A 15745-nucleotide genomic window follows, 5' to 3' on the forward strand; every position below is an offset into this window, starting at 1 on the left:
GATATGAATAAATATGAAAACCTACATTCATCATAATAATCGTGGGGCTTTTATTGTGAAAAATTAAAAAGTGACCTATTTTGACGCAATGGGCGTTTGTGTGCGTGACAGCTACAAGTGACGCTAACACCCGGGTGTCCAACGAATTGTTATTCCGAGCATTAAAAAGAACATTAATAACGAATTATGTTGAAACAAATAAATGGACTGCAGTTGTTTACAGAAGTTAGAGTTAACGTCGTTGTTTAGTTTGTGCAGCACAGGTGACTCTACTTAACGGTGACCAAACAAATAGAGCGACCGAGAGCGGGAAACGGAGTCAGACATTTGCTAGCAAAGCTGCAAAACCAACACGGACTTGTACAGGAACACTGACCAGGTAAAACATCGTAAACATTACAAAGACTTGTTATTTTCTATGTCATTGGTTATTAGTGTTGGGAAGACCGACTGTTTTTACTGATTCGGATCTTTTACTCTCGAACAGTAAAATGAACGAAACGAATCCTTTCATTCTTTTTACAGCAGGTGGCGCTGTAGCCCTATTGTGGGCGTTGTAAAGAAGGCTGCGGTTCTCCGACACTTAATACTGTAGGCAACATTGTTTGCTTCGGCTGACGGTCTAATACACAAAATGCCATAAGCAATTCAAACCATGTGAAAACCTAAGAAAGAAAAACACCATAATAAAGTGACCTGTGTCCTGCATCCTCCCTGTCATTGTTGTTTAACAGCGTGGCAGTGACTAGGATGAATGAGGGCAAAAAAGACCCGAGCTGTCTGTCATGTGACAAGTGGAACGAATCTGTAAATGAATCTGAATTTGTATTGTTACCACTAATACATTTAATTTTAATTGCCTGCTCCTTTAATTGTGTCTTGTGCACTTTCTTTCCAAGTAGAGCTGTATAAACAGACCTGGAGTTGGTTTACAGACAATTTAAGACAAAGACTACACTGGGAGTCAACATAGAGTGGTGTGCACTAGATCACTACACAGAAATAGGAGTATACTGGATTAGAAAACATGGGCTGATGTGAGACTAAGTTTCTGTTGTTCAGACAGAAGGCAAAAGTCAAGTGTAAACACAGGTTCTTCCTACCTGCTGATGCTAATGACTCTGCTGATAATGGACATTTTCTTGTATCATACTTGGGCAGTACTAATGCCACAGCTGACCATTGTACGTTACTTATCATGTTCATGTTATTATCAGGCTAGGTCCACCAAGGTGTTTTATATTTTCCACTGTATCCATGTTTTGTCCTTGTGCTAAGAGTTGATGGGGAAAGTCACAGATAGTCACAGTTCATGGTCATCACAGGAACAACTACCATTTAAGAATTCAGACAAAGCTGAGTTTCTGTTGCAGGAAAATTATTTTATTCAATTACAATCATCCAAGAAAAATCTGAAATAAGAAGAGCTTAAATCCAAAAAGAACGTGAAGTTATAATTTAAACAAACATAATGAAACAGATCTTAAGAGATTTAAAGAAAATTAAGGCTCATGGTTGTTCAGTCCAGTGATCAGTCCGATGTTGTGGAGCCTTCAGCGTCTCCTACGGCGTTTGGATGTGGGAACACACTCAGCTGCGCGGCAGATGCATGACTCTACTTTGATGTAAGTGTGCTGCACCACATCACCGTTCTCACACATCAGGGAAACCTGGAGTTGGCTGGTGGCATCTTCACGACAGCACTCGCACTGGTGCACCATGGCGTTGGCCGACGCAGAGTACCTGTAGGACATCACATTAGGACACGATGATGGTAGTTTAGTTGAGTCTTCAATAGAAGAACAACCTTATCTTAATAAGCACAATTATTGCCGTTATTGATAATCAAGATTATATATAATATTAATTATATATAATATTGAGATCACGATTAAGTGAAAGTGAACTACTTGTCATTGTAACACATCATATTACTGCCACGCTCAGAGCACCACAGTGGTAACTTGGCAGCTGGTGGACTCAAATCTGAAACCTTCTGGACCCAACTCCGCTTCCTTAACCACTAAGCCACCACTGCCCTTTTGTTATTATTAGTCTATTGATTATTAATCTATTGAGTATGATCATTAGTCACAATTATTCATTATGTTCTGTATAACATAATTTTCAACATTACGTCTCACTCTCACATTATAGCTAGTATAGCTTCAGTATGAGATTATCTATTCCTGTTGATTTTGCTGTGTGTTAGGTTGACTAACAGTAAATCACTCAGCTGTATTTTCTTTAAAAAAAACCTTAATGTCAAGACTGGCTACATTACCTCCTTGGATCCTACAAGATTCTTTTCAGATGTTAAATTTTACAGTTAGTGTTTGACTCACATGGATGAGCTTCCACAGTGTCCAGCGCAGTATGTGAGGTTCACCGTCTGAGCGCTGATGCAGCCGTTCACTTCCAGGGAAGTCACATTGCTGCCAAGTTTGCACCTCTTCTTTGGTTGGCCTTTAAACACACACACACAAAGAGTGAGCTGCTGTTCTGCTGAAACAACAGTTTTGTCCTAAGAGTTTGTAGGTATTGGTGAAGGACTTACATGTTTGACAGCAGGCATTAGCATCGGTGGTTTCAGTGCCCTAAAGTGGAGGACAGCAGAATGTGAGTTGAGATGCTAGGTCCAGAAAGTGGAACATTTCTAACACATTTGTCATTTCCTTTTTGTAATTATGAAACGGACTCCTTTAAAACCAAACCTCCATGAAGGTTCTGTAACAAGGAATCCTTCCATGTACTTTGCCGTTTCGCACATGTTCATGTCTTTTGTTTAGTTATATTTGCATATCAAAGGCCAGATACATTTAAGATGAAAAGAGATTAAGAAAAACCCAAATCCTAGTCAATGTTTCTGAAAATATGGCTAAAGAGGAAGAAACATTTCATCCCAAAGTTCAAGTCATTAGCCCTAAATACAGCAAAACAGCCAAGCTAAAAACTAGTGATGCAGTAAAATAAAAATTGTTGGCCGAAACCAAAAATGAGGATACCAAGGCCGAAAACTGAAACAACAAAAAAAATTATGCCAAATATTAGTACCACTGCATTTATCGCTATGACTGTGAACTAAACCTCAATAGAATTAAGGATATTGCTAAAGGGCTAAAATCTCTAAAGAATTGATAATCCTTTTAAACACTTCACAGGAGCAATAGCAACAAAAACTCACAGGTTCACATTCATCAGGATCGTAGTAGGGACATGTCGTTCTTATCTCTGTGGTTTGAGGTTGTCCGTTGACGTTCTTACACTCATAATACACACAGGGATCATCAGGTGGCGTATATGTCTCATTGACCTGTTTCCACAAAGTGAGGAGATTAAAGAAAAGACATAAATGGAAGGTTTCCGTAAGTTGCTTCAACCTGTGCTCAAGAGTCTAGGAGAAATGTTAGGACAAAATCTGCGTCCAATCGTCCAATTCTTGTCAGTGAATGTCTTAAAATATGATTTTCTGCAAACAATTTCATCATTAATGTTCCATGTCCACAGCTAGAAAGAAGTGTATGTTGTCTCCATCACTAACCCCAATGATGTGTGTGACGTTGTCAGGTGTGGTGTAGATGCAGCTGGTCTGGACACAGCTACCGCAGCATTTGGCTGGGTCGGTCACGTACTCAAATCCCTGCAGATGAGAAGACAAAGAGAAAACCTTCATAAAATGGTTGTTACTGAAAGATGTCTGTCAATGTCAAAATCTGATGTGTTGGCCGTTATAGTAAATGTTTTAGTTTAGCTTTTAACTACATTTAAAATATATGTATAAAGTGGTAAATAACTAAAAACAAAAAAGTCCGCTTTTAGCAGAAAGTTTGGCTTGGTCAAACAAATTACATTAGTGTTTGTTTGGCAAAAAAATAATAGCAAAACAGTTTTTATGAAACAGTTTGACTAAGAATTTAAAAACCTTACTGGTTACCAAAGCTAGCCTTTGGGGTTAACCCAAAAATATTTACAGATCTTACTTGAGGCAAAAGTGAAAGGTATTAGCTAAAATTTTCGAAAACATGAATTAAGAAAACTTGCCAAAATGACATAATTGTTTATCTACAAAAGCCAATTGACCCACACATTGGTAGTGATATAAATAAAATTGGCACAGAAGAAATATAGTTAAATTTACTACAGACGTATTTTTAGTTGATCCAATACATCCAAGATAAGCAAAAATCCCTGAAGAAGTTGAAAAAAAGCTAACTCAAAAAGCATGAGTAACTTCAAATAAAAAATAAAAACATTAATAAACCCAGAATGGCCAGAAGTTACTAAAAGAAAGAAGAATGCCTCTAACTTATATTATGATACCAGACACAACTAAAAATATAGCCAAAAAATAACAAAGGGAAGGAGAACCTACTTCTTGACAGTCTGTCTCGCAGACGATTGGTTCACAGCTCATCATGTTCAGCCCAGTCACAGGGTCCTTGCTTGGACCACAATAACACTCTTCACAAGGGCCTGGAACATTGGGTAATGATGTTGTTGTTGCTCCTCCACCACCACCTCCTGGTGATGTCGTTGTTGTTTCTCCTCCACCGCCACCCCCTGGTGATGTTGTTGTAGTTGTTTGTCCTCCACAACCACCGCCGCCTGCTGATGTAGTTGTAGCTGAGGTTGTTGTGGTTGCTCCTCCTCCTCCGCCGCCTCCTGGTGTTGTCGTTGTTGTTTCTCCTCCACCGCCACCCCCTGGTGATGTTGTTGTAGTTGTTTGTCCTCCACAACCACCGCCGCCTGCTGATGTAGTTGTAGCTGAGATTGTTGTGGTTGCTCCTCCTCCACCGCCGCCTCCTGGTGATGTTGTTGTTGTTGCTCCTCCACCGCCACCTCCTGGTGATGTTGTTGTAGTTGTTTGTCCTCCACAACCACCGCCGCCTGCTGATGTAGTTGTAGCTGAGATTGTTGTGGTTGCTCCTCCTCCCCCGCCGCCTCCTGGTGATGTTGTTGTTGTTGCTCCTCCACCGCCACCTCCTGGTGATGTTGTTGTTGTTGCTCCTCCACCGCCACCTCCTGGTGATGTTGTTGTATTTGTTTGTCCTCCACCACCACCGCCGCCTGCTGGTGTAGTTGTAGCTGAGATTGTTGTGGTTGCTCCTCCTCCACCGCCGCCTCCTGGTGATGTTGTTGTTGTTGCTCCTCCACCGCCACCTCCTGGTGATGTTGTTGTTGTTGCTCCTCCACCGCCACCTCCTGGTGATGTTGTTGTTGTTGCTCCTCCACCGCCACCTCCTGGTGATGTTGTTGTAGTTGTTTGTCCTCCACCACCACCGCCGCCTGCTGATGTAGTTGTAGCTGAGAGTGTTGTGGTTGCTCCTCCTCCCCCGCCGCCTCCTGGTGATGTTGTTGTTGTTGCTCCTCCTCCGCCACCTCCTGGTGATGTTGGTGTTGTTGCTCCTCCACCGCCACCTCCTGGTGATGTTGTTGTTGTTGTTACTCCAGGTGAAGCTGTAGTTGTGGTAGTTTCTTCAGTAGTCGTGGGAGGTTCTATTGGTGGCTCTGGTGATTCTGGAGTTGGAATCTTCTCACCAGGCTGTAAAAACACACCAAGCTTGTGTCAGTTCTTCAATTTCAAACATACAGTATCTACAGAGGGATGAAGGCCACGGTTTGGAGTGTGTTCTCACCTCGTACTCAGTCATGTTGTATATACACACATCCTTTGGCACTGCAAAAGCAAATGACATTAACGTTAGTCACCAAAAATGTCCTGAAATTGTCCTTGGAAAAACGTAAGGTAAATAACACGACATTGAGCAAAAAGGCTTGGAATTTTACCAAAATATGGTGGAAAAAGCTAAAAGTAAGCCAAATACATATACAGCTAATTAGCTAATAGTGGAGTCAAAGACTCGAGAAACAGAAATGAAGGTTAGGTTATGTAAGGGAAACAGCAGTTTTCTGCGTGTATCTTAAGTGTAATCTGAAGTCATTTCAGTAGTAACTGAAACAGTTTTTATTTTATTTTATTTGTCAGTGTTTACAGCATGAACGACACACGTACCACACTCGTAGACAATACAGCAGTCGCCTTGAGTCACGTTGAGTTCGTACCCTAGCTCGCAGGTGATTGAAGCACCACAAAGGTTGGTGTTGCATTCTGAAAGAAAAAAATTACATTGATCTTGACGTAGTCTGATATAAAAATATTTTAAAATGAAAACAGTGCCTGAGTGATGTAATCATGCTGATCATGTGACACTAGGACTGACCACATGACTGCGTCATACAGCAGCCGCTTGTATCGTTGACCAGCTCGTATGGAGAATCGCAGACGAGCGTCGGTGGTTCCTGACAATCGACAGGCTCACACTGAATATTCAGGGTGTCCTCGTCACACCGGCAGTTCTTACAGTCGTTCTCCCAGGTTTCACCAGGCTGAGAGGGAGACAAGTGGATAGAGATGGAAAAATGGGGACAGAGGGAGCATGATGGAAGGTGAAGAGAGAATGGCAAGGAAGACGGGCAAAAAGAAAGAGAGGATAAAAGTGCAAGAGGGAGATGGACACAGAGTGACAGAAGAAGATCAGGGGCGAGGTAGTGATAACGAGGGGGGCAGCAAGAGGGTGAAAGATGGATAGATTGAGATAGACAGAGTGACAGATGTCGGAGTGAGAGGTAGGGTGGAAACAGAAGGAGCAAGTAAAAGGAAGGAATATGGGGCAGATAGAGAGGGAGTGAGCCATTGAGACAGAAAAACAAAAGAATAAAATTAAAGGTGGATGCTCAGAGAGGCAGCACGCCTGGTCTGGAATCAAACCAGAAGCTTCACTGATGGATAAACGCAGCTTCCCCACCTGTTTGGGTTGTCCATCTGGTCCAATGCAATCTAAAGATCAAGAGAATACAGGGGCAGGGTAGAGGGGGGATTTTCAGCATTTTCTGGTCCACATAAACAAAACCTTTTTATTTCTCAGTTCTATGTTCTCACCACAGGCAATGACACAGGTGTCGTAGATGGTGTTGAACAAGGTGGTTTCATTGGTACAGTAACAGCCCTCATACGTTGTGTCATTCTTGTTTTGACCATTTCCATTATTGTTTTTCCACTTTTCGTTGTATCTGATGTTGGGTACAGAAAACACTTGATCATGATATGAATACAACTTTTTACAAAATGCTTTTCTAGGATTTAGTGTTTAGAGTCCTTTGTTCCTTTATGTCGGTGGTTTAGCAGATCACCGCAGGCCGTGTCGGACCAGCAGTCGCTATGTCCAAACAATGCCAATTATTTAAACAGTAGCTTTTGTGTTGCTTCAACATAAAATCACTGTTTCAGTTGTTGCAGAGGAAAGGCTAATAGCAAGATAAAGTTAGGAACATTTAAAAAAATGATAGCTGTTCCAAAAAATAAGCCCAAACCACATTTTTAACATGTGGCCTACTTTACCTTTGATTACATATGTCTTCCACAATTTCACCACAGGCCTTGTACACCTGGTCGACAGGACATGTGACCTCTGAAAACAGAGAAGGTTTAAAGATCTCCACAAATTAACTGTTCAACTCCAGGTTTTATTCAGTTAAAGCTCTGATTGCTCTCACCGCACTGCCCATTTGTGGCACTCCTCCAATCAATGCAAACTCCTTTTTGACTGCACTCAGTGGCATAAGCCTCCAGACTGGCACATGTGTTGTTTTCGTTTTTGCATACGTCATTTCTGCAGGTTTCCACATAATGTCCTGGAGGGATCACTGAGTGGCACGACTGGAACACACTGTAGAGATTTTTTGTAATATTATAGTTTTTTTACATATTTCTGGGCATTTTATGCATCTTCTAGTACGTGATATAGTTAAATGTTTGCCCCTCCATTTCTTTAAACTGCTTAGTTAAATGAAGAGGAGTAATATGTGTTTTTGTCAGTGCTGAGCATGTAGCATACCTTTTCCATCATCCAAATGTACTGTAACATTGTTTTATGTAAATCAAATCTTGAATCTTTCTACACAACAAATTAAGAAAATATTTATAGGAAAGACTGAATGTCTACGAAATACTGTATAAGAAAGGCACGTCACAAAACACTCTCGACTTGTAGCCTGTTATCACACCCAGCTAACCTTCCTCAGGTCTTAATGTTCACCATTTTTACCTGGAGGAGAGGAGATCACAGATCTCAGGTCTGCATGGATACTCAGTTGTAGTTGTTGTTGTTGTGACAATGGTGGTTGTCGGTAGAGTTGTGGGAACAGCACAGGTTTCTGAGTTCCACTGGTCTGCAGAGTCGGGGCATTGTTCCACCACCTGACCGTTTGGATATCGGCAGTCGTTGTTCTGAGAGTTATCACAGGTTCCTGTGAAGATGTGGAGCAGGATGATGACACCGCACTGAAGCACCAGGCACTAAGAAGTCTTCTTTACAGTCTTCATCTCTTGTATACCAATTGTTGAAATACTCTTATCGTTATAAAATGCAAAAAAACATGTACTGTGGTACTGCATTAGAGTTCAGCATTATGGTGTGAAGGACTTGGCGAAGGGTTCAGGAAACCTGTCCTGACACAGTGCAATACTGCATCACATATCAGAGAGTTATGATGCAGAAAGGTTGGAGTGCTCAGATGTAGTAGACAATATAAGGCTTTTAATAGGATGTTAAAAACCTCGTCTGGGACTAATCCTGGCTTTGTCAGATGGTAGATTAAGCCCCAACATGTGCAGGGCAATGCTTTGGAGCACTGATTACTTTTGGAGCACTGCAAAATTTTTCAAATATCCCTTGTCTATCCATTTTATATATTTGGTTATGAATCAGGAATGAGATTATCTAATAACTCACCACACAGTCCCTCAGTGTTGCCATTAAAGAGAGAATAGGAAAGGTCGATATTGAAGGAGCTGCGTCGATAGAAGAGTTTGGCTTTGATTGCAGCAATCTCCAGTGACATGACCATATCTGAGGAAGTGATTATGAAATCTGCATTGCTGAAAGCTGGATATACACGATTACCATTAAGGAACACCTGTAGGACAGGGAGAAACAGAACAGCATTAAGTCAATTACTAGAATTAGAACTGCTAGTCAAGAAGACTAAAATTGTTCCTGCTCTTCGGGTGGGGCATTCAGAGTACGCATACTATATGGGTGAAGCTAAACAGCGTGAAACAGTTTTGTTTGAAATGTATCACCCACTGTTAAATCAGAGTTTGTTTTACAGTATAGGCGGTACAACGTGTTGATTTTACTGCTTGATGTTTAGACCTCGATTTGTCGCTAGTTTTGATGCCAACAAAGCTGCATGTAGCAACAGGTAAATGCACTTGGTGGAACTAGTCTGGCACTTTTATTGATGATTGATTTTATTATCATGTTTAAATATTCAGTTTAATCCCCTAGTAAGACGTTGAAGTGAGTCACTGATGCTGTATCATTAAATACATGTTGAGTCACAAGTCTTGGTCTGGAGTGTTTTATGGCTATAATATAACTGCTTATATTTTATGATGACAATGTTTACAAAATATTACATGTTGAATAACTTCTATAGAGTGATGGTGACCTTTGCGAGGAAGAATCATTTTGGGCCCTCCCTTTGGGAGCAGGGTAATTAACTCTTTACTACTGTGAATAGTTTTTACCTTAACTTCTTGCTGTAAACAACACTGTGAATGAACCTACCATGTTTCTGTCCTTTTGGTTTCCGTTATTGCCATTGTTGGTCTTGTGTGTTTCTGTCCTTTTGGTTTCCGTTTTCATTTCCGTTATTGCCATTGTTGGTCTTGTCCTGTTTAAAGAGGACTGTGTGGGACTTGTACTGAACAATTAGGTCATGATTGCAGTTTCCGTTATTGTCGCAGGCATGCTTGTTGATCTTGACAGTGAGGTTGTGTGCCTCCCTGATCTCTTTGACCAGGTAGTAGGTACAGTTCTTGTGGAAGTCATACAGTTTTCCATCAAAGGTCTTATAATGTTTTCCATTCCAGCCGCTGCACACACCTACAAGCAAAATGTGTGTCAAGATCATGTTATGTTTTCCTTTTTTATGGTATGCAAAGCTCTAAACTATGAGTTAGCTATCTTTCAGGCTAACACATATTTATTGATGTGATAAGTTAATACTATTCTCCAAATAGATGTTAGCTAAATAAATTCAGCCTTTTAACTTTTGTAAATTTTAATTGTTTCTCCTGTAAGGTGTAGATTGGATAGTTTGAGTCTATTTTTTGGCTAACTCAATGTTATTCTTATTAAACCCTTTTTAATCAGCTCTCTAGTTTATGCTTCACAAAAGGTTTATTGAGTGCCAAAGATTTTCCACCTACATTGACATTCGTAGGTGAAGCAGCATCCATCTTCATTATAGACTTTGTTGGCTGGACGTCCATTGATACAGGTGGGTTCTTCTTGTGAGGTGTCACAGGTTCTGGGCGTCTCGGTGACGTTGCCGTTGATACATTCTGCTGTTGTGCAGTTGTCCACCTGCCAGGTTTCTCCATTCTGGTTGTGGATTAGACGACAGTTGGTCAGTCATAAATTTGGGAGCAGGGTAATTAAGTGTAGTAAAAAAAAAATTCTTTGTAACAGAAACCAGAGAAGATTATCAAAGCGTTTAGGAGGCATCATAGGGCGTTAGATTATGGTCAACTTTCGCCAAACACAAGAGCACACACTTTATATACAGCGCAGAGCAAAGTGAACGAGTGACAGGCAAGGGGAGATGCTGAGAGACGCTACGAAGCATGATCCAATCAGTGTGAGGAACAGAAAAGCATGCTCATTGCTGTGTTCGATCTCAAGGTAAAGAAAGCTACCAGAGATGTCTTTTAGTGTATTTTTTTTAGGTTAGAAATGTTATTTATTGCAAAAATTAAAAAAATATATATTTACGGTGAAATAACCCGATATAGCGAAACTCAAGATAGGGAAATTGGAATAAAATGTAATAAAATCTGCGATTCTGTGTACTGAGGGAGCAAAAGGAGATCTGCGATATAGAGAGGGAACACTGTATATACACTTACAATTTCTCTGCAGACAAAAGCCATCATGTAAACATAATAAAAATAATAATAATTAGTGATGCACCAAAATATAAATTCTTAGCCAAAACAGAAAATAAGAAAACCAAGACACCGGAATAAATTACTTTGCCAATAATTAATACCATTGCATTTATGGCTACAACTGTTTAACCTCAATAAAATAGACACTACAATTAGCATAAAACGTTTGTTTTTGACTATTATCACCTATATATATATATTAAAGATGAAAGTGCATTTGAATTTTCCGTCCGAAAGACTTTTATCATCGAAACAAAACGGCTGAAAGAGGTAGTTTATGATGACGCAAGCAAAAACCAGCGCGGGCTTGTCTGAAAGTGGCAACATGTCTGCGGTGTGGATGCATTTCAATATATCTGAGAAAGACCCATGGATGGCGTTAGCAAAATGTGTAATACTGATCCACTGGCCAGTGGGCCTGTACATTATCAATTATTGTATACAGAAGTGGGGTCAAGTTTAACATTTTATTTTGAATTTTATTTTATTTTATATTGTGCATTGTTGGAACGTGCTAAATAAATATTTTCATAATTTTGTAATTGTTTTAATCTTTGAAACTTTAATATTAATTTATGAAATGGCAGTGCCTTGATTTTATTGAGGTTTAGTTCACACTCATAGCTATAAATTCAGTGGTACTAATAATTGGCATAGTTTTTGGGGTGTTTCGGTTTTCGGCCTTCATTTACTCATTTCTGATTTTTGGTTTCGGCCAACAATTTTAATTTAGCTGCATCTCTAGTAATATTATTAATTCATTTGCATCAATACATCAATACTTTAATCATTCTAGAGTCTAAAAAATCCTTTTATAGATATCATAATAACCAATCAAAGTAGATCTTATGTTCTCACCGTTCTGGGTGGGTTCTCATAAATGCAGTCCAGGACAGTGGTCAGTGAAGTGGAGGTTGTGGATGGTGTGGAAACAGTGGTGCTAGACACTGTAGTAGTTGTTGTGCCAACTGTGGTTGTTGTGGTGGGACAAGGATTGGTCTGAGGATCCACTACACAAGATGAATTACAGTATGCAACGTAGCACCACCCAAGGCCATCAGTCACATTATACACCATGTCCCCTGGAAAAAATTCAATTGATAAGAGTTAATTTTTTTTTCACTGAGCCAAAAGAAGACTGAATACCACACAAATATGCAATACATTAGTAATTACAGTGGGGCTTCCGTTCCACAACAGCACTCGTATGTCAATCCCCTCGTATCACCAATGCATTTTCCCCATTAAAAATAACTAAAAAACAATTAATTAATTCCAGCCCTACAGAAATAATACAAATATATTGACAATATAAAATAATAATAATTCAGAAGACATTTTATATTATTGTTATAATAAACAAATATATTGACAATATAAAATAATAATAATTCAGAAGACATTTTATATTATTGTTATAAAAATGGGTAAAATAACCCAGTGAGTGTCGGGCCACTAGGGTAGGAGAAGGACTGGGAGTAAGGACTGGATTTAGACAATAGTAAGAGAGAGAGAGAGTGAGAAATGGAAAGAGAGAAATAAAGCGACTTGTAAAATAACCCAGTCAGGGACATGGAGTGACAGTGTTGTATGGAAAAATGGAGATCAGTTGAGCACTCGTAATTCGGTGTTTGAAGGAATGAAAGTGAACGACTTGTCACTCGTTTACTTAATACTTGGAAAACTTGTATTATAGCTGGTATCTTGAAGCCCCACTGTATGTGTATTTTTGTGTTATTTTGTTTATCTTTTTTGTTATGCAAGCACCTACCAGGATTATATGTGGTTCCATTGACATTGCAGACGCAGACTGTTGTAGAAGTTGTGGTTGTTGATAAACCAGTTGTGGTTTCAAGGGTCTGTGTAACCGGGCCAATGGAAGTTGTACCTGATGTTGTAGTGCTACCCTGAGATGTAGAGGTTGAAATAGTTGTTGTTTCATTAACCAAAGGATTTGTAACAACAGTGGATGTCCCTCCAGTGACAATTTCTGTGGTGGCTGACTCTGTAGTGCTCGTAGTACCACCAGTTGTTGTCGTTGTTCCTGCAGTTGTTTTGGTTGTTCCTGCAGCTGTTGTGGTTGTACCTGCAGTTGTTGTTGTTGTACCTGCAGTTGTTGTGGTTGTCCCTGCAGTTGTTGTGGTTGTTCCTGCAGTGGTTGTAGTTGTTCCTGCAGTGGTTGTGGTTGTTCCTGCAGTGGTAGTGGTTGTTCCCGCAGTTGTAGTTGTAGTACCTGCAGCTGTTGTGGTTGTTCCTGCAGCTGTTGTGGTTGTTCCTGCAGCTGTTGTGGTTGTTCCTGCAGCTGTTGTGGTTGTTCCTGCAGTGGTTGTGGTTGTTCCTGCAGTGGTTGTCGTTGTTCCTGCAGATGTTGTGGTTGTTCCTGCAGTGGTTGTCGTTGTTCCCGCAGTGGTAGTGGTTGTTCCCGCAGTTGTAGTTGTAGTACCTGCAGCTGTTGTGGTTGTACCTGCAGTGGTTGTCGTTGTTCCTGCAGTGGTAGTAGTTGTTCCTGCAGTTGTTGTGGTTGTACCTGCAGTGGTTGTCGTTGTTCCTGCAGTGGTAGTAGTTGTTCCTGCAGTTGTTGTGGTTGTACCTGCCGTTGTTGAGGTAGTTCCTGCAGTTGTTGTTGTTGGGCCCGTAGTTGTGGAGCCTTCATGCTCCTGAGGTGTTGTTACTTCTGAAGTTGTTGTACCTACAGTTGTTGTGGTTGTGCCTGCCGTTGTCGTAGTTGTTCCTGCAGTTGTGGTTGTAGTACCTGCAGTGGTTGTAGTTGTTCCTGCAGTTGTAGTTGTAGTACCTGCAGGTGTGGTTGTAGTACCTGCAGTGGTTGTGGTTGTTCCTGCAGCTGTTGTGGTTGTTCCTGCAGTTGTTGTTGTTGTTCCTGCAGTTGTGGTTGTAGTACCTGCAGTGGTTGTAGTTGTTCCTGCAGTTGTTGTGGTTGTACCTGCAGCTGTTGTGGTTGTACCTGCAGTGGTTGTAGTTGTCCCTGCAGTTGTTGTGGTTGTACCTGCAGCTGTTGTGGTTGTACCTGCAGCTGTTGTGGTTGTACCTGCAGTTGTTGTAGTAGTTCCTGCCGTTGTTGTTGTTGGGCCTGTAGTTGTGGAACCTTCATACTCCTGAGGTGTTGTTACTTCTGAAGTTGTTGTACCTACAGTTGTTGTGGTTGTGCCTGCAGTTGTCGTAGTTGTTCCTGCAGTTGTGGTTGTAGTACCTGCAGTGGTTGTGGTTGTACCTGCAGTTGGAGTTGTAGTACCTGCAGTTGTTGTAGTTGTTCCTGCAGTTGTTGTGGTTGTACCTGCCGTTGTTGTAGTAGTTCCTGCAGTTGTTGTTGTTGGGCCCGTAGTTGTGGAGCCTTCATGCTCCTGAGGTGTTGTTACTTCTGAAGTTGTTGTACCTACAGTTGTTGTGGTTGTGCCTGCAGTGGTTGGGGTTGTTCCTGCAGTTGTTGTTGTTGTTCCTGCAGTTGTGGTTGTAGTACCTGCAGTGGTTGTAGTTGTTCCTGCAGTTGTGGTTGTAGTACCTGCAGTTGTGGTTGTAGTACCTGCAGTGGTTGTGGTTGTTCCTGCAGTTGTAGTTGTAGTACCTGCAGGTGTGGTTGTAGTGCCTGCAGTGGTTGTTGTTGTACCTGCAGTTGTTGTGGTTGTTCCTGCAGTTGTTGTGGTTGTTCCTGCAGTGGTTGTAGTTGTTCCTGCAGTGGTTGTGGTTGTTCCTGCAGCTGTTGTGGTTGTTCCTGCAGCTGTTGTGGTTGTTCCTGCAGCTGTTGTGGTTGTACCTGCAGTTGTTGTAGTTGTTCCTGCAGTTGTTGTGGTTGTACCTGCAGTGGTTGTGGTTGTTCCTGCAGCTGTTGTGGTTGTTCCTGCAGCTGTTGTGGTTGTTCCTGCAGTTGTTGTTGTTGTTCCTGCAGTTGTGGTTGTAGTACCTGCAGTTGTTGTGGTTGCACCGGCAGTTGTTGTGGTTGTACCTGCAGCTGTTGTGGTTGTTCCTGCAGTTGTTGTGGTTGTTCCTGCAGTGGTTGTGGTTGTTCCTGCAGTTGTGGTTGTAGTACCTGCAGTGGTTGTGGTTGTTCCTGCAGCTGTTGTGGTTGTTCCTGCAGCTGTTGTGGTTGTACCTGCAGTTGTTGTGGTTGTCCCTGCAGTTGTTGTAGTAGTTCCTGCAGTTGTTGTTGGTGGGCCTGTAGTTGTGGAACCTTCATACTCCTGAGGTGTTGTTACTTCTGAAGTTGTTGTACCTACAGTTGTTGTGGTTGTGCCTGCAGTGGTTGTGGTTGTACCTGCAGTTGTTGTAGTAGTTCCTGCAGTTGTTGTTGTTGGGCCCGTAGTTGTGGAACCTTCATGCTCCTGAGGTGTTGTTACTTCTGAAGTTGTTGTACCTACAGTTGTTGTGGTTGTGCCTGCAGTTGTCGTAGTTGTTCCTGCAGTTGTGGTTGTAGTACCTGCAGTTGTGGTTGTAGTACCTGCAGTTGTTGTGGTTGTTCCTGCAGTTGTTGTGGTTGTACCTGCAGTTGTAGTTGTAGTTCCTGCAGTTGTTGTGGTTGTTCCTGCAGTTGTTGTGGTTGGACCTGCAGTGGTTGGAGGTGTTTCCGCCGTGTGTTGTTCCTTCAGTAGTTGTTGTTGTTCCCGCAGTGGTAGTGGTTGTTCCCGCAGTTGTAGTTGTAGTACCTGCAGTTGTTGTGGTTGTACCTGCAGTTGTAGTTGTAGTACCTGCAGTTGTTGTGGTTGTACCTGCAGTTGT

General features: G+C 41.4%; 2 protein-coding genes and 1 long non-coding RNA gene across 4 annotated transcripts in view; all 3 read right to left on the reverse strand.

Moving 5' to 3' along the window:
• Window positions 1-391: 391 nt before the first annotated feature.
• Window positions 392-12917, reverse strand: LOC103379025 (intestinal mucin-like protein). Of its 2 annotated transcripts, XM_025055451.1 has the most exons (21): window positions 12789-12917; window positions 11876-12099; window positions 10277-10451; window positions 9711-9950; window positions 9633-9652; window positions 8793-8976; window positions 8106-8307; window positions 7555-7727; window positions 7400-7469; window positions 6941-7071; window positions 6807-6838; window positions 6222-6387; window positions 6014-6109; window positions 5637-5677; window positions 5419-5542; window positions 4373-5121; window positions 3542-3640; window positions 3185-3313; window positions 2558-2597; window positions 2346-2466; window positions 392-1743 (listed from the first exon to the last, which is right to left on the reverse strand). In XM_025055451.1, exons 2-21 carry the CDS (start codon window positions 12092-12094, stop codon window positions 1554-1556), a joined length of 3201 nt encoding a protein of 1066 aa, XP_024911219.1. In that variant the 5' UTR covers window positions 12095-12099; window positions 12789-12917; the 3' UTR covers window positions 392-1553. The 2 variants fall into 2 exon arrangements, with proteins under 2 accessions (XP_024911219.1, XP_024911220.1); XM_025055452.1 differs by lacking the exon at window positions 9633-9652 and having other exon boundaries at window positions 393-1743; window positions 4373-4800; window positions 8793-8977; window positions 9680-9950.
• An 872-nt stretch (window positions 12918-13789) lies between these two features.
• Window positions 13790-14720, reverse strand: LOC112487007 (uncharacterized). Its single transcript, XR_003049678.1, has 2 exons — window positions 14535-14720; window positions 13790-14225 (listed from the first exon to the last, which is right to left on the reverse strand). It is a non-coding gene; the product is annotated as an uncharacterized LOC112487007 (long non-coding RNA).
• Window positions 14721-15611: 891 nt separating this feature from the next.
• Window positions 15612-15745, reverse strand: part of LOC103379036 (mucin-5AC) — a 31275-nt gene continuing 31141 nt past the window's right edge. Inside the window, exon 30 of the mRNA XM_025055866.1 lies at window positions 15612-15672. Coding sequence (XP_024911634.1) covers window positions 15612-15672 — 61 coding nt within the window. The remainder of the gene's footprint in view (window positions 15673-15745) is intronic.

This window comes from Cynoglossus semilaevis, chromosome 5 (genome assembly GCF_000523025.1).
Source record: "Cynoglossus semilaevis isolate Cse_v1.0 chromosome 5, Cse_v1.0, whole genome shotgun sequence".
In the NCBI taxonomy this organism is placed as follows: Eukaryota; Metazoa; Chordata; class Actinopteri; order Pleuronectiformes; family Cynoglossidae; genus Cynoglossus; species Cynoglossus semilaevis.